Here is a 22706-nt window from a genome sequence, read left to right as displayed (position 1 = left end):
GCCTCTGCCCTGTGCTCCTTTTAGAGTATGATTCAAACTACGTTTTTGTTCTGAGCAGAAATAAAAAAAGAACTATAATCCCTATGTACTAATGTGTAAACCTTCTCTGAAGCCAGTACTTAAATAGAAACAATTCTATAGTGTAATCCTTTCCTTTTCTTGAACATACAATACTAGTTTCAGCTAAATACAGCCAAGATCACATTTTGCAACCAACCTGGAACTCAAAAAAGGCCCAGTATCTGCCTGAATGGCCATCCTTGTTTTTGCAGGAGTAGCTCCTTATCATTTTGCTTCCCTCCCTCCCTCCCGCCCGCCCCTTCATTGATTTTAGAGAGAGGACTGGAGGCAAACACAGAAACATCGGTTTGCTGTTCATACTGGTTGCTCCGTGTATGTGCCCCAACAAGGATCGAACCTGCAACCTTGGCGTATCAGGTCGACGCTGTAATGAGCTGAGTCACCCGGCCAGGCCAGGCCCTCTGGTAGCTTGCTTAACCAGCCCTCTGAAGTGGGCTTCTCCACTCCCCAGCACACCCATTGTCTTTGTCCTCACAGCACTTAACCAGTAACCGTGATCCTTACTTGTTCGCTGTCACGCCCAGTGCACACAACCTGCGCACAAGCACAGACGCACATGACTGAAAGGTGTCAGCTGTGCAGCAGGTACGACTAGAAGCCTCCACTGAAAGAACAAAGGCTTTAAAGGAGCCAGTGACCTCCTGTCCTACTGGGAGGAGCACACCAGCTGGCCCCTTGCTGACAGGGTTCCAGCTCCGAAAAACCCTTGCAAGGATAAAGAGTTGTATCAGCTCATAGAGGAAGAGAGAGAGTTCCTCACCTCTTCTCAACAGAGCAGCTCCTTGAAGAGAAATACCTTCAGCTTACGTGGAAACCACCGCTAATAACTACAATGCTCTGAACACGGAATGACAGATTCTGAAGTCTTTATTTTCCAAGTTGTCCGTTCTCTGGAATACCCATTACTGATTTAATGCAATTCCATTTGGCTACAATGTGTTATACTAGGTTACTACTTAACAAGTCAGTCTCGGCCTTTTATTATACAAATGATCCAGGTATATCAAGACCTAAATTACCTAAACCCATCTAGATTAAAATTCCAAGAATAACTTAAGCCCTTAAACCTTTATAACGTGTTCTTAACAGGGTGTACCAACACGTACAGCACACATGGGTGAGTGTTGTGTGTATGTAGTAGACACATCAAAGCTTATTTCCTTAAGATTCCTCCATTCCGTAGCTCACTGAACAGGTACTTGGCTCATGAGGAGGGGCCTGTATCACAACAGAAACGAAAGGCAACCATAAGATATCCAGGTGACCTTCCCAAAGCATCTTTTGTTTTAAACTGACCCTCCATTCCCCACTGCCCCATCTTCCCTGCCCCTCTAGCAAGCAGGCTTTTCCCCCATACTCTACTGAAATGAGGTTTATGGACAGAACACTAACCTGAATTTTGCCAAGTCCCTAAATCACTTCTTTTATTTTTAAACTTTAAAATCTCCTTTCCCCTTGGCCTCAGCCACGCAGGACCAAGTGCCCCTCCACTGCTCTTTCTGCAGCCCCGGAGGTTGACTGTCAACTGCAACCATGTTGCAGTTCCACTCTGTTGCCAGGCACACAGTAGGTGTGTCACATGCGTTATGTTGAACCAATGAATGAACCACCCTCCCTCCTATGGACAACTCCCTGAATTGTTGAATCTGATTGTTTTCCTTCTGGGGTTTGTGTATTTTCAAATGCTGTCAACAATTATTGAATCAGACAATTACTGAAGCCGATTAAGAAACAGTCCTTTTCTCTCACCACCGCCTCATCTCCTTTAAATTATTGTCACCACTCCGACCCCAAAGTCAGTTCCCTTTCACAACTCTGTTCATTTCTGCCAAGAGCAGATCCCCAGCTCTCTCTCCACTTAACTGCCACATTTACTCAGTGCTTCTGAAACTTGTCCTTCTGGTGTCCTACTGACATCTCGACCAAACCCAACGTTAGTTCCCCGCCCCGCGTCCCGTATTCCCTCCCTAAGTGCACCAACCACCTCCTCGCCCCAGTCAGAAACCTGCCTCCCAAGCTTCGTGATCGCTTTGAAGCCTGTTGCACTCAACACAAGGCGGTATTTTCATGTATGTGACCCCAGAGCCCGCAGCACAGCCGGATACAGAAGGCAAGTGGGGCTGGACACTCTGCCCTTGGGCCCAGGTCTCAGGTATTCTCATCAGGGCCCTTCCCGATACAGCCAGCCCCGCTGGCCCCGCCTCAGCCCCCGTCCTGGCGATTTCCACAGGGGACGTTTAGGAATCCGGGGCCTGGCCTTCCAGCTTCTAGACATACACCCACACCGCCCCCCACATTAACTGTGCTGATGATAATCATGTGTCCTTGGAACCGCCAATGATGCCATTGCTCCGTGACCTGATTGCTATTACCCCACCAGCTTCTTCTGTGCCAACCCCTCCCATCTCCTGACCTGCCAAGCCCCAATTTCTGTGACCCAAAGGCCAAGTCACCAACACCACATGACACACCCAAGTGTTCCTGGGCCTCACTTCAGCTGGCCTCTGGAGTCACCCATCTGGTCCTGAGTGCCCTCTGCCCGAGAAACACGGCGTCCTTAGCTGCTAAGGTAGCCAAGCTGCAGGCACTGCGTGGGCACGCCGGTCACCGTCTCAGTGAACGAGAGTGGCACTGGTCCCAGGCACCTTTTGTCCGATGAGGGACCCACTGTGCAACGCTGAACTCTGATCCTCGGGCCATGAGACCCACACAACACACGAACTTCTGCAAAGTACCATTAAATGAGCAACCAAATGCGCCTGTCTGCACTTCATCTTGAATGTGTTAACCCAGCCCCATCTCCTTCCCATTGCTTCTCCCTGGGTCTTCAGTCCAACTTAACTGTGGTCACTGCACCTTCGCTGTTGGCCTGTGAGCCAGCCATGACTTACAGGGACAGTGAGCACTGCGCCAAAGTAGTGTCCCAGGGAGGCCCACTTTGTGCCAAGGGCCACAGGCACTGGCAAACAAGAGTCACCTTGTGCCCAGGACACAGGCCTTTCTTTCTCAACGCACCACTGCCCCTCACCTTTTCTCTCTACTGTACCAGCTTCCTTTTCCTGACCCGGGATCCAGCAGGTCCATAGGTCTTCAGGCCAGTGCCCGCTTGCCACAAACCCGACCATTCAGTCCACAGAGGACTACCTGTCTCCACGGTCCCCTCCACCATGCAGGACTCTGCCATCAGCATTACAGGGATTTCAGAAAGCTCGCAAGAACAAGTCACGTTTCAGCTGGATCAAGCCAAAATACCGTTTCGAATGCCAGGAAGCCCAGTGTATACTTGGACGAGCGGGGGCTTCTGTGCACTCCAGAGTGCAGTGAAGGGAAAACCGGAGGCAGTGAGGACCAGAACCCTTGTAAGGCCAGGTGAGGCTGGAGAGCAGTTCGGCCGCTTCACTACTTCGTGGTGACTGTCTCAGCACTTGTGCCCTCAGCCTCCCGTGCCCTGACCTGGCAGGCTGACGGAGCTGCCCTCACTTCAAAAAACTCTTTGGCAACAGGCCACCAAAACTGGGAAAGCGTGGCAAAAACCCCCAGAGCACTCTAACACAGACCCCCCCCCCCCCGCCCCCAGTGGAGGGCTAAACATGCTCTACCGGGGACCAGTTTACGCCTGGCTTTCCTTTACTCCCACCCCAGCCCGTGGTGTTTGCACGGGGCCCCACAGACTTCACACCCAGCGGGTGGTTCGGCTTCCCACTCAAACCTCACACACAGCCTGTGTGCCAGACTCGAAGCAAGCATTTTGGATGCTGGGGTCAGTTAGGACAGAATCCATCTGACCCTCAACCTTCATGTTCTCATGGATACTCAAGCCCTTCTGTACAGGACTGGACAACCACTCCCCAAAGCCATACACGGCAGCAGGGGAATGTTACTAAAAGGAAGTAATCTATGCTTTTGTCTACTCTACCTTGTTAAATATCCACACAAGCCTCACACTCCGTGCTACTTTACCTCTTACTACATTCTTCACATCACCTACAGTGTTGTTTGCTTGAAGGAATCCTGGAATTCTGCTTGTTTCTCGTCCTCCTAAGCAGTATCCCAACCCAGGTCAGAGGTCAGTGCTGCAAAACCACCGCTTGACAAGTAAACCTGATATTGAGTCGTCCTGTCCCCAAACCTCTAGTTCGCCGAGGCTCCGAGTGGACTGAAAACCCCTCAGCACACCAGACACTTTTGGACACCAGCATTTATTGTGGGACTAATCAGCGAAATCCTCAGGATGAGCTGGATGCCGCGACAGCCGCCCTCTTGGGTTTGGGTGTCGTCCCTTCACGGAATCCATGCCTGCACCACATCAAAGACAAGAACCGTTACTTCAGCAACCTCAGAGAGACATTTTACTTTTTGCTAAAACAGATTTTTAATGAGCTTATCTCAGTTAAATGCTGAAATCAATAATGAATTCATATGTTCAGACATTTATTTTTACAACATCATCGATAAGCTGCAATTGTTCTTTTATACCCTTCTGCTTCACGGCATCTATTTTTGGGATATAGTAAACTGCACTTGAAAAACAAACTCAACAATGTATTTGGTTTTACTGAACCCTGGACTAGGATTTCTCTGCCACCTGTTAGGAGACCCAAGGTACTTGTGAAAACAGGTCCCTTTGCTATGAAGCAGGTATTAACTACTGTCCTTTAAGCAAGGAAAGAAAACACACGTGTTTAATGGCAGGTAGTTTCTAAACTGCTTGACATGTTTACAGTCTAACTCACTAACAGTCACACCTACTGGAAGGCAAGTGTACTGTGGTTGTAACCCCCTGGAAGACCCATGAACTGAGGCCCAGAAGGCCCTGAACCCCTCCGCCGCAGTAGCAGATCGGTCCACAGGGAGCCGCACCACTGCACGATGGTGTGAAGCCGCAGCACACCAACGCAGGCACATCCCAGGGTGCTGTTCGTGTTCACAAAGCCCGTCTCCTGATCTTTGAAAATTATAAAATCTGGAATTGAGTGGGGAGCAGCAGCCGGGGTTCTGCTTAATATCCTCCACTGCACAAAACAACTGCTCACAACAAAGAACCACCTATGTTGAGACCTCAGATGGGTTAATGCTTGAAAAGCAGTTTGTAAGTCTAGGTTGGGGCTGAAACCTCTGCTTTCCTAACAGAAGTAAAAGTTCTTCCTTATACAGATGCAGCAGCAACTATGACAGCTTGCTACAGTGGACCCCCCAAAGCCACAAAACTGAAGGTCTGGCTGCAGACCTCACTCGCACAATACTGTCTTTTAACAAAACCCAGACTCAGCGGACCTGAAGGCTACGGTGGCAGACAGCACCTCCGCACACCCCTCCCTCGCCCACCAGGGCAGCACCCTTCCTGCACACCAGTAAGGGACCGAGACGATTCTCATCCAAGCTCGCAGGGCCCACAACGACTGAAACAGAGAGGCTGTACCTGAATCTGCGGTACACGATCTTCAGGTGCCTCATGCGACCCGTCCCGGTAGTGTTTCGTCGCTTGGCCTTGGCACTCCAGTTATCTAAAACACAAAACTGGGGTGAATGGTTTTCCCGGGACACCCTGCAAGCACCATTGTCCCAAACAGGTAAGAGCCTCCCCTAGGTTTTCAATTGGCTTCACGGGAACGCAGGCTCACACCTTCACGGGAGGCACCCAAGAAGGTCCAAACCAGCCCCCGGGAGCGGCGCCAGCAGTACCGTTCTTGACCCGGGGATGCACCCCAACACCCAGCCCGCCTGGGAAAGGTGAACTCACACTTTCTCTTCCGCTTGGCGGGGTAGCCGCACTTGCCGCAGGTGGACTTCTGCAGGTGGTAGGCCTTGGAGCCGCAGCGGCGGCACAGCGTGTGCGTCTTGTTGCGGCGCTTGCCGAACGACGACGTCCCTTTCGTCTGCAAGCCAAGGGGGCAAACAGTTCTGAAACGCAGCAATCACCGTGCGCTTCCCGCAAAGACACTGGAGCAGAGGCAAGCTCTACCGCGGTCACGAGGGCTGAAGTTACCCTCGGGTTGGCCAAAACGTTCGTGTGGTTTTCTCCATATAGTAAGACATTTTTCGTCCTCATCAATAACTTTATTGATTTGGATATCCTAGGTATGTCGGCTCTCTCCCGCTATTGGCTTCCAGGGGGTAGAGGCCAGGGGTGCTGCTCAACATCTCCCCATGCATAAGCCAGCCCCGCAGCAAAGAATTATTTTGGCCAAAATGTCAATAGCACCAAAAAACGTCACAAACCACTTCTGACACGTTTAATCGGTCACAGCACCTTCTCCACACACTGCACAAATTTTTGCTTTTCAGCTGCGTTTTTACCTTTCTTGAAACAATAAACCACAATACGCCAAAAATGTTATTTTCTTTTTATCTTCAATACGAAAATGATTGCACAAAAACTCGGTAAATTTGATCATTTTTAAATGCACGCTGAGATGACACCTGACACAATACAATGTAACAGAACTGCTTTGCATAAAGTTAAGGACAGCTAAGCACGACTCAAGCCACCAGGACGGGAAAAAACATAAGAACTTTCTGGCCAACTCAGCAACTTTTTTTAGAGGTTCGATCAAAAACCACTACCTGCATTTCACATGTATCTAAAGCTTCCCGCAGGAGCTGCTGTGCTTCGAATCCTGCCCCATTTTAGCGGGGAAAAGGCAAAAGACGAAATGTGATTCTCCTCCCTACCCTCACTCACACACCTAAGGGCGCCTGCTAGGCACCACCGACCCACAAAACCACTCTCCTCCAGAGCGAGGCGCCCCGAAGCCAGCTTCTCCCTTTAATCCCCGTCCGAGGGCAGGGCGGTGCGGGCACCAAAGCTCAGACTGCAGCGAGGGATCTAAAGTGGCTCCAGTCCCACGACAGTCCCAGGCAGAGGTAGGAGCCATCCTTCTGATCCGGGAGGGCCGCAGCACGTCCCTTCCCTGCCCACCCGCTCCCATGATCGGCAGCCTTGCCGGCACTCCCACGGAGAGCAAGGAGCGCGGCGCTGGGGACAAGGATGGGGGGCGATTCGAACGGCGCTTGCCAACAACTCACCATCTCGCCTCTGCCGCCGTGACCAAAGAGACCGGAAGGGAAGACACTTCCGCTATATCGCGCTGAAAAGCTTCCGCTCTGGGGAGTACTTCCGGCGGGGCGCGGTGCAGCGTTCTCAAGTGTCCGTCGCCGCGGGGTGTTTCAGGTGTGGGCGGGGCCAGTAGGAGTTTCAGCTCGGGGCTGGCGGGCGGGGCCGAAACTCGGTGAACCGTGCTGATGCAGCTTCTGCTGCTGGAGCCGCTCTTGGGCCTTTGCGCGTTTTCAGCCGGAGCTGTGCCCGCGTCGCCAATTGCGGTCCCGAGCTGGTGGGAAACCTGGAATGTGAAGCTGTCCCTCCCGGGGGTACGCGCCGCCGACTCCGCGTAAAGGGACTAGGATCCCGATGCGGAGAAACCGGGTTCTTTGGGGTCCTCTTCCCTCTCGCTGGAATCTTCTCTGAGAGGCCGCTGCGAGTAGCGAAGCCCAGAATCTGAAAACCGAGCAAATGATGTTAGAAAAGTTTACAGGTCGAGTTTTGACTACCCACGCGGATCTTGAGGGTAGTGTCCCGCATCGCAGCGTGAAGAAATCCGATTCGGCAGCTTTGAGCAGGCTCCGGGAGCCTGCACTCGGGAAACCCGTTCCAAATAGTTTCGAAATGGGTGGTTCCCAGACCTCAATTAATGTGAATCCAGTTGTAACCCTTTCCCTATCAAAGCCCCCCGCAAGACGATGAACTATCCAAACATTGAAAAAGTGTAGGGAAAAATGATCCCGAATAACCCTATTATGTGCTTTCTAAAGCAAACCAACAACGCTACCTGCAAATGCGAATTGTCAGCAAAGGTAATTGACTAAGCGCTAGCAGAACCAGGTGAACTGGAGGAATCAGGTTTAATTTTGTCAGGTGAACAGTAGGCGCTGCGAATAGAAACAAAGACAAACCTTTACTGAAAGTTGCATGCCTGGGGCTTGACCACCCACCATGACCTGTCCAGTTAGGAATTTAAGATCAGATGACCCTGTGGGGTTACCTTCGGTAAAACCCCCCTTTTTTTGTCCACATGTAAAATACTCCGGATTATTCATCCAGACTCCTGTTGATCCTTATTTCAGGTTGTTTTCCAGTTCTTAGGAACTGCATCACTGAATAAAGACCAACTAGTTCTTTTTTAAATCAAAATAAAGTTTGCTAATAAGAGCCAAAAAAGTAACATTAAATGGTAATGTTTAAAGTAGAAAGTTTGACTCCCTCTGTAACCTATCCACAGAGATACCAGTGTTATAATCAGGGTATCTCTTAGCTGTCTTATTTTAAGTATAATGTGTATTCATGTGTGTATGTTATATGTATACACTATATACATATTTTTAAAACAGAAGTGGGATCCATAACTTACTGTATTCTATAACAATACATCATGGGTATCACTGCTTGTCAATATGTAAAGATTTACTTCGTCCTTTTTAATCACTTTTTTTTTTGGTGTTTCATTGTTGATGTGTAAACATTTATTCCACAAACCCCCAATTTATGGAAATTTTTATTACTTTCAATTTTCCGTTACTATAAACAGTCATGCAATTCAGAGTCTTGTGCATACATCTTTGGGCCTTTGTCTGGTCATTTCCTTCAGGAAATTTCCCAGCAGGGGAATTGCTGGACTGAAGGGTATGAATATTTTTTTCTATCAACATTTATTTATTGCTGCATATTGCCAGATTTCTCTTCAAAAAGAGTTAATCAATTCACATTTTTGTGATCACAGATAGAGCTTAGAGCAGGGAATAGCTAGTCCTATCTGAAGTTCAAGGGAGACTTCCCAGAGTGGCCCCTGGGGGCCAGTGGTGGAGACTGAGTCTAGTCTGGGAAAGAGCGGATGAATGAACCACAGGGGCCAGGGTGTGGGGGGGGGGGGGGGGGGGGGGGGGGCGGGGGGCTGGGCAGTCACACTGCCCTGGCCTGTTTGTGTCGGCGGCGGTCTCCAACACCAGGCAGCACTGACATAGTTCATCTTTGCCAACTAGAATTATTCTTTCCCTTTTGAAACATTTTTCTTTCTTGAGGCTTTATTGCTTGTTCTGAGGATAAGGACACAGACATTTCAATTTTTATACAACTTTGAACCTGCATACGGACATACCCCAAACCTAAATTATAGTTGTGATTCTTTTTCTAAACAGTTATTCCAGTGACTTTCCAACTTAAAATTTGGAGGCAAATTTTCCTTAATAGAATACCAGGTACCAACATTTGCCCTGGCTGGTGTGGCTCAGTGGATTGAGTGGCGGCCTGCAAACCTAAAATTTGCTGGCTTGATTCCCAGTCAGAGCACATGCCTGGGTTGTGGGCCGAGACCACAGTCGGGGGTGCATGAGAGGCAACCAATCCATGTGACTCTCCCACACTGATGTTTCTCTTCCTCCCTCCCTTCCTTCCCCTCTCTCAGAAAGTAAATAAATAAAATCTTTAAAAAACTAAAAATAAAAAATAGAATATCAGGTACCAATATCTTCAAATGTTGATACCGTTACATCATAGTCCCACGAATTCACGATTTAATATCATATACATGACATAATCTAATTTTTAATCTTTCACAGCACAGCTTTATGAGGAAAATTGGACAACCACACCAAAGACATTACAGAGTGCACAAAATTTGGACACGTAGAACCACCTAGATCTTGATTTCAAGATCAAGGAGCGGTTTTCTTTAGGAAACAATTCTACCAAAAACATGGGAGTCGAAGAAATTTAAAATGTTGAAGACATGTTACATGCAGGACGGACTCCAAATTGCCATTTACTGTGCTTTGTATTATGGGACATGGCCCCATCAATGGAATGTTAAGCTGACACCCAAGACCATCAAAGCCTCCCCGTTCAATGCCCCACTGTCTTCTGCTTGTACCAAAGAGCAGACAACCAGCAAACGATTTCACCTCTTTTAAAAAAAGCACTGGCACTGTACAGCAAAATGGGGTGAGGTGGAGTTCCCTCCTTAAACATGTTCCTTGAGCTACTAAAAAACTTACATTTACAAAGTAGTTGGTAAAAATATTCCTTTGGATTGTAAAAAACGGGAGACGGGGGGCCCCTGACAAGCACATGGTGTATGATGTTGATCACACCTGGCTCCCTTCTCTCCTGCTTCCTCAGCAGCTGGTCTCTGCTCGGTTTTAGTTTCTCCGTTTCCTGTGGGTCGGTCTTTCGTGCCTCGGTTACCACGTCTGCCTGTTTCACTTTCGATTTCCTCTCCCCTCTGTTTGCACTCTCCTGTCTGCAGGTTACCCTTTCCTGCCACCTTTTATTTTGGCTCCATTTCCATTTTTGCAGGAGCTGACAAACTCACTGATCTTCTCTTGGGCTCCTCCTCCACCGCCCCATAGGGGAAGCTGGCCTTCCCCTTGGGCCGTGTGGCAGCAGCCAGCTGCTCCGATCCACCTTGGCTTGTTTCTACCCAATGGAAGAACTTCGTTCTCCCGTTCCTGGGCGAGAGGAGATGCCAACAATGGCTACCCGGAGTGCACCCTCGGAGATTATAGAGAGAGAACGGAAAAAGTTGCTGGAAATCCTCCAGCAAGATCTTGATTCCGTCTTAGATTCCCTGACCTCTCGGAAGCTGATTTCTGAGGACGAGTATGAGACGCTGGAGGACATGACAGATCCCCTGAAGAAAAGTCGAAAGTTGTTGATTTTGGTACAGAAAAAGGGAGAAGCCAGTTGCCAGCACTTTCTCAAATGTTTACTTAGTACTTTTCCCGAGTCGGCAACAACGTGGGGCTTCAGCTGGCACGGTAAGTTGAATTTCTCTGCTTTTTGAGGGGTGAAAGGGACGAGGCAGATTTCCGGAAAGAAGACAATGATCACTTGTTATTTTCATTTGTCTTTGTCCCCAGAGATAATTTTTCAGTGAAACATGATACAGGGGAAGCAACCAGGATTCAAAAAGCAGGGAACAATGCATCTTACTTCGGGGAATGATAATTTTTTTTGTTTAAACCGCAACCAACATTTGCAGTTGTTTCAAAGCTGGTAGAGACGGCTCATGATCATGACAGATGCCCTGAATTACTCACAGCTGGGTAGAGACTGCTGTACATGGTGACACATCAGGGATTTCTTTATCAAGTCGGGGGATTCACGAGCATAAACAGTCCCCAAACCACAAGCTGCGTCTTTCACTTAGAACAGACATTTGGGAAATACAGGGAAAACAATGCATATACAAGGTGGATCGCTCTCTTCATTTTTTTCTCTGATAAGAATGCCAGCAGAACCCTAGTCTCCTGAAGCAATTCTAACGCTAATTTTTCGGTGTTCAAAGATAATTAGCGGCAAAGGAGGGGGCAATTCTTCCAGAATGGATTGTTGAGCAGTTCTGCGGACCGCCACCAGGGGCAAGCGCAGCTCCTCCTGCGGGAATCCAGGGAGTGAGTGCGAGAAGACAGAGAGGCAGCGTGACAGATCCGAAGGTTGATGTTGATGGTCCCCAACGTAGAACAAGACCTGTCTGCTTAGAGAACTAGGTCTTACTATTTCTAGGATTTACTATTTTAAATTAGAGCTATTTGCTTGCTGATTAGAAACCATTAGGATCAGACTTGATCGGCAATGGTCCAAGGAATTCTAAGCTGGTTTTGGGTCACAGTAAATCCACAAGTAAATGCTGTTCATAAGATTTAATTTTTTTTGCCCTGGCCGGCGTAGCTCAGTGGATTGAGCGCGGGCTGTGAACCAAAGTGTCACAGGTTCGATTCCCAGTCAGGGCACATGCCTGGGTTGCAGGCCATGACCCCCAGCAACTGCACATTGATGTTTCTCTCTCTCTCTATTTCCTTCCCTTCCCTCTCTAAAAATAAATAAATAAAATATTTTTTAAAAGATTTAATTTTTTTCACTCAGTTGATATTTGTCTTTGCTATGAAAGACTTGGAATTTTGAGCAAGGCAGGAGCGGGGCCTACTTTTTCCCCCAGTGAGAAAAGAAGGTTCCGACAGCTGACTTACTGCCACTTATGTTGGGGGTGGTAGGTATTTCCACCTCCCAATGAATTAAAGAAGAGAGAGAATGCTCGGAAACTCAAGTAAACAGAAAATTTCTTTTTTTCTTTTTGTTAATTTGAAAAACGAAATAAAACCCCTAAAACTGTCTTGTTCTTTTTCAGAATTTTTAAAACATGAGAACATAGAACCTCCTCAATCCATGGGTACGAGCGAGAATTCAGAAGAGCCACTTTCCCCGGGAGAGAAACAGCCTGGGAATTCTGAGCCCGCAGTGCCTTTCTCGGAGGAAGAACACCTGGGTTTGGAACCTTCCGAGACATTCTTGGACAAGAAAACAAGTTATGGGGAGACGGGTGGGCCCTCCAGGGCGGGGGCAGAGGACAGCCACACACCAGCGGCCCCACTGCCACGCTCATTGGAGGATGTTGAATGTGAAGTTTCAGAAGCTGTTTACTATTTACAGGATGGACAGAGATACGATGAGATCGACGATTCTTTATACTTAGGGGAGGAGGACTGTCTGGAGTCAGGGATGTGCTCTGGAGATGCAGAAAGCGCCGTGGAAGAGGAGGACCCCAGCGGCCCAGAGTACCTGGTCTACAACGGCGAAGAGGAGCCTGCGTATTCTGACACCACAGAGTTCTCCGGTGAAGAACAGAGTCGTGGGGAGTCAGACACGGGCCTGCCGTTGGAGGAGGAGGAGGCGGCGGAGGAGGAAAGGATGGAAGGTATGGGATCCATAGGTGACCACTGGGAGAGGGGAGGAGGAAGGGCCCCCGATGTCAGCGTCTCAGCACTTCCTTGTCCCCTGTAAGTAGACTGTCCCCAGAGGTGGGTGCTGCTGGGGACGGGGCCCGGAACGCTGCACAGGGTAAGGAGAGATGGATATTGACCGCAGCTGACGGGGTGCTGTCATCACCCCGTTACACGTACAAGAAGCCACTAGCCACTTACTTTGGGCATTACCTTCCCGTCCTTAAATTCGGTTTCTTCAGTCATTTGAGTGCCTTTGTAACCAAGGGAATATGGCGATCACGGGCCTCACTGTTGAAATGAAGGCAGGAGAGGAGTTTGTGGGAAGTGGAGAAAACTTCAAAATACTCTCAGCTCGATCCAGTCTACCATATATTGATTGCCATCTGGATGAAGAAAACTATGTTAGACTCTTCAATTAGAGTCGTTTTTCCTTTTAAAAATGTATTTATTTATTTTTAGTGAATTTATCGGAGTGACATTGGTTAGTAAAATTATATAGGTTTCAGGGGTACAGTTCTGGCATACATCATCTGTGTATTGTAGTGTGTGTTCACCACCCAAGTCCAAGTTTCCTTCCATCACCACACATCCCCCTTTACCCTCTTCTGCCTCCCCCACCTCTCCTTCCCCTCTGGCAATGACCACACTGTTGTCTCTCTGTGAGGTTAGTTTTAGTTTTGGGGTTTTTTTTGCTCAACCCCTTCACCTGTTTTCACCCTGCTCCCTACCCCATCCCCTCTGACAGCTGTCAGGGAAGGACTTGGAATGTGAAAGTGACATTCACGGAGTTATCTTCTTTCCTACAGAAAGAAAAAAGGTGTTTAAAGACGTCCTGTCGTGTCTGAACCTGGACAGGAGCAGAAAGCTTTCTCCAGAGGCCGTGAGACAGTTCTCCTTAGACCGAGGGCGTAAGTGGACCCCCGAGACCCCGGGAGACCTGGCCTGGAATTTCCTGATGAGAGTTCAGGCGCTGGATGGGACGGCTCCAGAGCCAATCCTTAGACACGACGCTGTGCGCGAGGAGAGCGGAGGGGAATGGCCAGCTGACGTCGGGGCCGCGGGCATCAGGGACGTCGGCGCCCCCAACCCCCTGGACATGCTCTGCGCCTCCCTGCTGTGCTCAGACGGCGCTTTGCAACGCCAGGTCCTGGCGAGCTTGCACCGGTGCCGGCTCGCGCTCCCTCTGCTGCTGCCGGATGCGGAGAACAGCAGAAGCATCTTAATGCTGGGAGCCATGAGGGACGTGGCGAAGGAGCAGCCAGCGCGGGCTTTAGGGGCGCCTGCAGGGGACACGGAAACGTTTCTGACGCGCGCGAAGATGCCCGTCATCTCTTTTGTGCGTCTCGGAGACTGTAGCATCTCCAAGTCCAGAATCCTCAACGCGCTGCTCAGCCCTGCCCACCTGAAACCACCACGCCAAGCCTTCCTCCACCGGGACGAGGCAGTGCCCGGGCCTCCCCGGCGGATCTCCGACGGCCTGGTGGAGATAGCGTGGCGTTTTCCTGACGGCGACAGTCTACAGGCGGACGCTCCCTTTTCCCAAGAGCCCGTTGCCTTGGCCAACCTTCGTGGAGATGTCGAAAGGTTTTGGATGCAATTTGGCTTCTTGATGGAAGTGTCCTCAGCCGTGTTTTTTTTCACCGACTGCCTAGGTGAAAAGGAATGGGACCTGCTCATGTTTTTAGGAGAAGCTGCCATGGAGAGATGCTATTTTGTCCTCAGTCCCCAGGCCAGGGAAAGTGAAGAGGCCCAGATTTTCCAGACGATCCTGAAGTTGAGGCCGTCCCAGCTACTGTTCTGGGAGGAGGAGGCCGCTGGGGAGACAGGGGGCAACATAAGGAGCCTCCAAGCTGCCCTCGGAGACGTGATGTCCTCCTCCTCCCTCCAACGCGTGTCCGTGGAGGACATGGGCTCCCTGGCCAGGGAGCTGGGGATCCAGGTGGACCACGACTTGGAGGACACTGCCGGAGTTCCAGCCCCTCCTAGTGAAAGCCGCGCTGGAGCCGCTGAAGACAAGGGAACACAAGGGCACAGGCAGCCAGAAAGCTCGTCAGAAAGCGCAGCTGAGCTGCCAGCGAAAGAGCAGGAGGCTGGAGGGGAGGGCAGCCCGGCTCCTCCGAACGTCCACCTCGGCCCCGGGGTCAGGCCTCACCCACGGGGCTCCTGCTTCTTCCCCGTCAGACTTGGGGGCCACTTCAACCGTGTTCCCTTCAGAGCCCCGTGGGTTATGGGCTCCCACTTTGGGGCCGGGCAGAAGTCTAAGTGGTTCCATCCTTCACCTTTTCAGAGTTCATGGGCCCGTGGTCAAGGTAGAAGTTTTGGGGTCCAGCACTTCCAACCTCCGAGATTTTGTCCCGGTGGAAGGTTTATGAGATTTTCGAGATTCCCTCGTAAGCATCACGTGCCTGGACTATTTGGGAGGCCGCTAAGACCTGTTAGTCCGCACGTACAGGCCTGGCCTCAAAGACCACAGGCCTTAGGAGCTTGTGAAAGGCCTGCTACCATGGCCCCCCAGATACGTCACCCCCACCCCCTGGGTGCACGGCCAACAGGACCATTTGGGAAGCCGCAGCCTAGGCAAGCCCACCCCCAGGCAGCACAGCCGACTGAGGCCGCTGGAAAACCTATGAGAACAACATCTCCTACCGTGAATGCTCACCCTCAAGCCTGTCGACCTGCAGGAGTCATACAAAGACCCATAAGACCTGCCTTTCAGCCAGGATTCAAGCCAAAGACCCAAGGGGGGCCTTTAAATCCAGCTGTCCAAAAGGGATCCCATCCCGTGTCCATTAACACATTTTTGCCCAACTCTCCGTCCGGTCAGCCCAAGCCATCCCAGTACCAGCACCCCCAGCCCAAACCCTCCCAACCCACGTCCTCCCAACCCAAACCCACTCACACAAAACCCACGCAGCCCCAGCCCTCGCAGGCCAAATCCTCTCCATCCAAACCCACGCAGCCCCAGCCACGCCAGCCCCAGGCCTCCCAGTCCAGGCCTCAGCCCAGAGCTACTCAACCCAAGTCATCGCAAGCCAGCCACTCACAGGCTAAGACATCCTACTCAAGAGCCGGGCCCAAGAGGGGTGGGAAGCACTGAGGTGCTCACTCCAGAGACCTGTGAGACTCTCTCTCTCTCTGGGCCACTCCGATCCCACAGCAGCAACTCGAGGAAGAGTGGCGGCGACCGTAAGAGACTGCTGTCGTCAGCGTGACACAGAAAACAGACATGCGCAGCCTACCTGGACATCCCTGAACTATCTGGAAGAACTGCATCCCTAACAAAGAGGGAAAAATATGAAAAGAATGAGGAATAGAACCAAGCAGTAAATAATACATCAATTGAATCCAGCCTTGAGTATTAGGTAAGAGGTAGCCTGCATCCGGGGCTGTGAGGCAGCCCCATGTGGGGAAAAATGGGGTTGGAATCTTGAACTGTGAAGTAATCATTAACTAGGACTCAGGTTGTCTCATTGTTGCCAATAAAATTGCCTTAATTGTTGGCTGCTCCAGAGGTGTCCCGGTCAAACCTTTTCATGTAACATTGGCTGCTAAGCAGATAACCCTGTTCGTTTGGGATAATCAGTTTGCTTCTAATTACAGCCTCAATATTCTTGGATAATAAAACTCTCTCATTCGATCCTTACATATAGAAATAATGAACTACCAACCAATAAAATGAATTATTTTTTATCAACTTTATGTGTATGATTCATATTTTAAATATTTATAGTAGGTAAGATAATTTGGCTTATTCTTAGAGGATCTGATATATTAGCCTCATGATTCCAGCTTAAAATGTATAATTAAATTTTTAATGTTACAGTTGCTATTTTTTAATATGAAAAAATTAAGATCTGTTTATAAAGTTTGTTAAAAGCCTTGGAATGTTTAAGAGAACTTAACATTCATAGATTTTACCATTTTAATTTATTAGATTTATTTTTGTCATAAACATTCTGCTAAGTTCTGCTAGTTTGAAGCATTAAGTAAAAGTACTATATTAATTTAAAATATTTATGTGAAGTTTTAATTAAGTTTGTAAATGATACCAAATGTATTTTTAAAGATTTTATTTATTTATCTCTCTCGAGAGAGAGGGAGGGGAGGAGAAAGAGACCGAGAGAAACATTGATGTGAGAAACATCAATTGGTTGCCTCTTGGGGTGTCCCCAGCTGGGGACCTGGCCCACAACCCAGGCATGTGCCCTGACCGGGAATTGAACCAGGGACCTTCGCTTTGCAGGACGACATTCAACCAATTGAGCCACTCTGGTCAGGGCATGATACCAAATATTAATAAAAGACCACTTCAAAGGTAAATGTTAAAATTTTTATTAAGTTGAAATAAAATAATAAGATTATAAAACCCTTGGTTTTTGAATTGATAACTTTTATAAAAGTAATACTAATTTTAAGCACTAAAATACCTCCAAGTTGTTCTTTCTGAGTAAAAAAAAAATGCCTTGAAGGACTCACATAAAAATCATATTGATGTCCTGGCTGGCGTAGCTCAGTAGATTGAACTCGGGCTGTGAACCAAAGTGTCGCAGGTTCGATTCCCAGTCAGGGCACATGCCTGGGTTGCAGGCCATAACCCCCAGCAACTGCACATTGATGTTTCTCTCTCTCTCTTTCTCCCTCCCTTCCCTCTCTAAGAATAAATAAATAACATCTTTAAAAAAATCATATTGACAAGTAAATGAGAAACGATCTTTGGAAAAGAGTAATCAATCTCTGAGAACATTCTCACACTGCAATAGGTACCCTTCATTTGTTTGTGCACATATTACGCAATCAATACTGAGTATTCAGAGGGTGTTGCACCCCTCTAGAGGTAACAGTAAGGGTAAGGAAAGAAAAAGAGGACTAAACGTGTGAATCTTTACCTTTGGCAGGAGAAAAAGCGCACTAACTACTTCACAAGTACGAAATCTTTGGTGTAAAAGTGGTGTCTCCTGAATGAAAGTAATACTTTTGTTGTTTAAGCTTTTGAAATGAGCAATAGTATGATTTTTTTAATTTTAATTTTAACTTTAAAAAAGTTTTTAAAGAGAGGGGAAGGGAGGGAGAAAGAGAAACATCAACTGGTTGCCTCTCGTTCAGCCAGGAACAAACCCATAACCCAGGCATGTGCTCTGACGGAGCCTTGAACCAGCGACCCTTCGCTTTGTGGGAAGATGCCTAACCAACTGAGCCACACCAGTCAGGGCTAGTTGATGTTTTTCTAAGTTTCCCTCTGAATCCTTCGAGATCGGCCCCCAAAGGATAGACCTAGTCAGGTTATTGTCACCAACAGATTTGGTCTCTCGCTGGGTCTTGACAATACATAGACGGTGCATTGAAATTGGACAATTTGAGAAGAGTTTAATAAAGGGACTATTTCTAGAAGACGGAGCAAGATGTAAAAACAGCACAAGGGAGAGCACGAGACACTGGGCCTAGTGACAGCGAGGCACATTACTGCCCCAGGGTCCAGAGGGAGGGAGCAGTGCTTTCTCCAGTGGGAACTGTTGCGGGGAAAGGGTCTGGGGTCTCCTCAGTGGAGGGACACGGCGGGCTGCAGTGACCTGCAGGGAGGTATCCCAGGGAGTAAATATCCACTCCTTACCTCCGAAATGCCAGGGTGGCCCTTGGGCGAGATTCAACTCAAAACCGGAGAACAAGAGGTCCATCTAGGCAGCTGACGCAGGGCAGCCTTTTAGGGTTCCGAGCAGGTTGGAGAGTGGACCTAGAGGGGCAAACAGAAGACACCCAGCCGATCCCTCCCTTTCTATTCCATTCTTCCATTTCTCTTTTTTCTTTCTTCCTTTACTCTTCTTTATTGAGCATCTATTATGCGCAAGGCATCAGATTAGAAACCAAGAAGACACGGAAACAGAAGGAGACATCCTTCTCCAGTTGTGCGATCCTAAAAATCTGTTCCCTCTTTATTGTAAAACCATAAGCTCATTATACATAGTTTAGAAAATGCAGAAATACACAGAGAAGAAAGGAACATACGAATAATCAGTAATCTCACGACTCAGTAACTAGTGGTGTAGTCCTCTAGCTCATTAACAATACCTTTATGTGTTTTTCCCATGTGTGCATATTTACAGGCAGCCCTGAATTACATTTTCCAGTCTGTGCTAGGGCCAAACGTGGCCAAGTCGAACCCAGTGTCAGGGGCAGGCGGCATGAACTGTGTGAAACATTGGTGTTCAAGACGTCTTCAGAGGTCTGCATTCAGGACATGAATATAATTTAAGGATGTCATTGTACAGCGCACAGGTCCTCTTAATCAAACGTGCACAAATTTAGGATCGCTTGTTTATATTCGTTACTTACAAACTTGAGAGCATTTAATTGGGACTTGACTTCTGTTGCGTCAACAGACTGAAGAGTCTGCCCGATGATTTGCCTCTTCAACATCTGCAAATTCTTTCTTAAACACCTGAAGCCAATTTATAGTTTGTACAAGAAAGCAAATAAAAGTTATTTTTTTAATTGTTAAAAAAGGTTTCTTCTTGGTTGACATGCTTGGAAGAAATGTACCCCAATGTGATACAAAGACTGGCCGTGGGGACAGAGCTGCCCCACAGATCGTATTAGCTCACAGCCCCTTGGCTCAAACGTGGTCACATCACCACGTGTCGTTACAAAGGAGTTTGGGAAATGTAGTCACTACTCGAGTGCTCACACATCCAGAAAGAGGGGAGCAGGGGGCAGTTTGCCATAATGTCATACCTTGTCAACACCAGCAGAGGCCTGGAAGAGGAAGATAAAGTCACCAAATGGCATCCTAGCTGTCCAGCCCTGCCACATTAACCATGGAATGCTGCTATTTATTGTAGGATATAAATCACTTTAGTTACAAGGCAGGAGGGGGTAATGCTGTAGACTCCTGAACCAAAGAGAGGCTTTTGAATGATGTTACACTGAAGAAAGATTTTAGAGTGTGCACTCTTCTAAGTAAAATAAGGTTGCTATTGCGCTGTGGGTACGGCCCGCCCCTGCCCCTCAGCTACACAGCAGGGCTTGAAGCTTCTTTCTACTAGTCTGCAACGGAAACGGAAACTGCACTGTTCCCTAACCCAAGGTGTTGGCATCTTTTACACATTGTTGGCAAGTTTTTTTAACTGTTAATGCAGTGTGGTTTTGCCATTTGCGCGTGCACACAACCCACCCGAGCTGGTTGTGAAGCCGCACATTGTTAGAATTCCCCTCGGAGACTCGGTCCGAGGCAGGGGGTCCGAGGCAAGCCCCAGGAATAGCCTCTGAGCAGGAGCTCCCACCGAGGCAGAAAATCCTGGGGCACATTCTGAAAACCTCAGGTACAGCCAGGTCTGCAAACCTGTTTTCCAGTGCTCCAAGAAAGACTGTTCTTCTGGGCCTCAAACCCCGGCCTCGACGAGTTCCCTGCGTTACCTACCGTTCTCACTAAAACCGTCCATCACCTCCGGCTGGAAAACTGGGGACAGAGAGCTGGTGTGATGAGGTGATGATGCAGCAAACACTTTGGTCCACTTAAGATCAGGGTTGTTCTGCCGGTAGATGTTTGTATTAACGCTTCTCACCTTGTCTGTAAGTTGTGTGCCTGATAACATTGAAAAGATGTCCTTTGGGCCCTGGCTGGTGTAGCTCAGTGGACTGAGTGCGGGCTGTGAACCAAAGTGTCCCAGGTTCGATTCCCAGCCAGGGTACATTCCTGGGTTGCAGGCCATAACCCCCTGCAACCGCACATTGATGTTTCTCTCTCTTTCTCCCTCCCTTCCCTCTCTAAAAATAAATAAATAAATAAATAAATAAAATCTGAGAAAAAAATGTCCTTCCATTTTTCTTTTTTTTTTCTGCTTTAGAGCATCTATTTTCTTTTTTCTTTTTTTTCATTTCAATCATTGTTCAAGTACAGTTTTCTCCCCCCTACTCCCGTTCCAGCCCATCCACCCAACCCTCCCCCCTTCCCCCCGTTACCCCCCACCCCTAGTTTTTGTCCATGTGTCCTCCAAATTTGTTCCTGTAATCCCTACCCATTCCCCCCTGAAATTCCCTCTTCTCTCCCCTCTGGCCACTGTGAGACTATCCCCTATTTCAGTGTCTTTGGTTATATTTTGCTAGTTTTTTGTTTTGTTTTGTTTTGTTGTTTAGATTCCTGTTAAAGGTGAGATCACATGGTATTTGTCTTTCACTGCCTGGCTTGTTTCACTTAGCATAATGCTCTCCAGCTCCATCCATGCTGTTGCAAAGGGTAGGAGCTCCTTCTTTCTTTCTGCTGCATAGAATTCCATTGTGTAAGTGGACCATAGTTTTTTGATCCATTCATTTACTGATGGGCATCTAGGTTGCTTCCAGCACCTAGCTATTGTAAATTGTGCTGCTATGAACATCGGGGTGCAAAGGTTCTTTTGTATTGGTGTTTTAGTGTTCTTAGGATAGAGTCCCAGCAATGGAATTGCTGGGTCAAAAGGCAGATCCATTTGTAGTTTTCTGAGGAAGTTCCAAACTGCTTTCCATAGTGGTTGTACCAGTCTGCAGTCCCACCAGCAGTGCACTAGGGACCCCCTTTCTCCACATCCTCTCCAACACTTGTTGTTTGTTGCTTTGTTTATGATGGCCATTCTGACTGGTGTGAAGTGGTATCTCATTGTGGTTTTAATCTGCATCTCTCTGATGGCTAGCGATATTGAGCATCGCTTCATGTGTCTTTGGATTTTCTGTATGTCCTCCCTGGAGAAGTGTCTGTTCAAGTCCTTTGCCCATTTTTTAATTGGGTTACTTGTCTTCTTAGAGTGGAGTCGTGTAAGTTCTTTATGTATTTTGGAGATTAAACCCTTGTCTGAGGTATCATTAGCAAATATGTTTTCCCATACAGTTGGTTCTCTTTTTATTTTGATACTGTTTTCCTTAGCTGTGCAAAAGCTTTTAATTTTGATGAGGTCCCATTTGTTTATTCTTTCCTTTATGTCCCTTGCTCTAGGAGACAAGTCAGTAAAAAAGTTTCTGCGTGAAATATCTGAGATTTTCCTACCTACATTCTCTTCTAGGACTTTAATGGTGTCACGCTTTATATTTAAGTCTTTTATCCACCTTGAATCTATTTTTGTATAAGGTGTAAGTTGGTGCTCGAGTTTCATTTTTTTGCACGTAGCTGTCCAGTTCTCCCAACACCATTTGTTGAAGAGGCTATTTTTATTCCATTTTATGTTGCTGCTGCCTTTGTCAAATATTAATTGACCGTAGAGGCTTGGGTTTATTTCTGGGCTCTCTGTTCTGTTCCATTGGTCCATGTGCCTGTTTTTATGCCAGTACCAGGCTGTTTTGATTACAGTGGCCTTGTAGTATAATTTAGTGTCAGGTATTGTGATTCCTCCTACTTTACTCTTCTTTCTCAAAATTGCAGCAGCTATTCGGGGTCGTTTATGGTTCCATATAAATTGTTGAAGTGTTTGTTCTATGTCTGTGAAATATGCCATTGGTACTTTAATAGGTATTGCAATGAATGTGTAAATTGCTTTTGGTAGTATGGACATTTTAATGATATTAATTCTTCCAATCCATGAACACGGTATATGTTTCCATTTGTTTGTGTCTTCCTTGATTTCTCTCCTCAGTGTTATGTAGTTTTCTGAATACAGGTCTTTTACCTCTTTGGTTAGGTTTATTCCTAGGTATTTTATTTTCCTTTTTGCTATTTCAAATGGGATTTTTTTCTTGATTTCTGCTTCTGCTGTTTCATTGTTGGTGTACAGAAATGCCTTTGATTTCTGGATATTGACTTTGTATCCCGCTGTTTTACCAAATTCATTTATTAGGTCAAGCAGTTTTTTGGTGGAGTCTATAGGATTTTCTATGTACACTATCATGTCATCTGCAAA

The 22706-nt window shown here is 47.8% G+C and overlaps 2 protein-coding genes and 1 non-coding gene across 3 annotated transcripts; 1 reads left to right on the top strand and 2 right to left on the bottom strand.

Moving 5' to 3' along the window:
* Positions 1–4264: 4264 nt before the first annotated feature.
* On the bottom strand, positions 4265–7258 carry RPL37 (ribosomal protein L37). Its single transcript, XM_028521624.2, has 4 exons — positions 7108–7258; positions 5822–5957; positions 5501–5585; positions 4265–4377 (listed from the first exon to the last, which is right to left on the bottom strand). Exons 1-4 carry the CDS (start codon positions 7108–7110, stop codon positions 4308–4310), a joined length of 294 nt encoding a protein of 97 aa, XP_028377425.1. The 5' UTR covers positions 7111–7258; the 3' UTR covers positions 4265–4307.
* LOC114514620 lies at positions 4460–4539 on the bottom strand. Its single transcript, XR_003686085.1, has one exon. It is a non-coding gene; the product is annotated as a small nucleolar RNA SNORD72 (small nucleolar RNA).
* Positions 7259–10126: 2868 nt separating the features above from the next.
* On the top strand, positions 10127–16540 carry CARD6 (caspase recruitment domain family member 6). Its single transcript, XM_028525956.2, has 3 exons — positions 10127–10887; positions 12258–12824; positions 13659–16540. Exons 1-3 carry the CDS (start codon positions 10554–10556, stop codon positions 15947–15949), a joined length of 3192 nt encoding a protein of 1063 aa, XP_028381757.2. The 5' UTR covers positions 10127–10553; the 3' UTR covers positions 15950–16540.
* The last annotated feature ends 6166 nt before the right edge of the window (positions 16541–22706 follow it).

This window comes from Phyllostomus discolor, chromosome 3 (genome assembly GCF_004126475.2).
Source record: "Phyllostomus discolor isolate MPI-MPIP mPhyDis1 chromosome 3, mPhyDis1.pri.v3, whole genome shotgun sequence".
NCBI lineage: Eukaryota > Metazoa > Chordata > Mammalia > Chiroptera > Phyllostomidae > Phyllostomus > Phyllostomus discolor.
The sequence above is the reverse complement of the archived record's forward strand: the minus strand, read 5'-3'. Positions and strand labels throughout refer to the sequence as shown.

Bases quoted from the DNA above. Each gene is read 5' to 3' on its own strand.
- RPL37 (XM_028521624.2), bottom strand. The intron at 5,586-5,821 runs GTGAGTTCACCT...TTTGTGTTTTAG, and splicing joins CGCCAAGCGGAAGAGAAAGT to ATAACTGGAGTGCCAAGGCC. The intron at 4,378-5,500 runs GTACAGCCTCTC...GATGTGGTGCAG, and splicing joins ATCGTGTACCGCAGATTCAG to GCATGGATTCCGTGAAGGGA.
- CARD6 (XM_028525956.2), top strand. From the start codon at position 10,554: ATGGAAGAACTTCGTTCTCCCGTTCCTGGGCGAGAGGAGATGCCAACA. The intron at 10,888-12,257 runs GTAAGTTGAATT...GTTCTTTTTCAG, and splicing joins GTGGGGCTTCAGCTGGCACG to AATTTTTAAAACATGAGAAC. The intron at 12,825-13,658 runs GTATGGGATCCA...TCTTTCCTACAG, and splicing joins GGAGGAGGAAAGGATGGAAG to AAAGAAAAAAGGTGTTTAAA.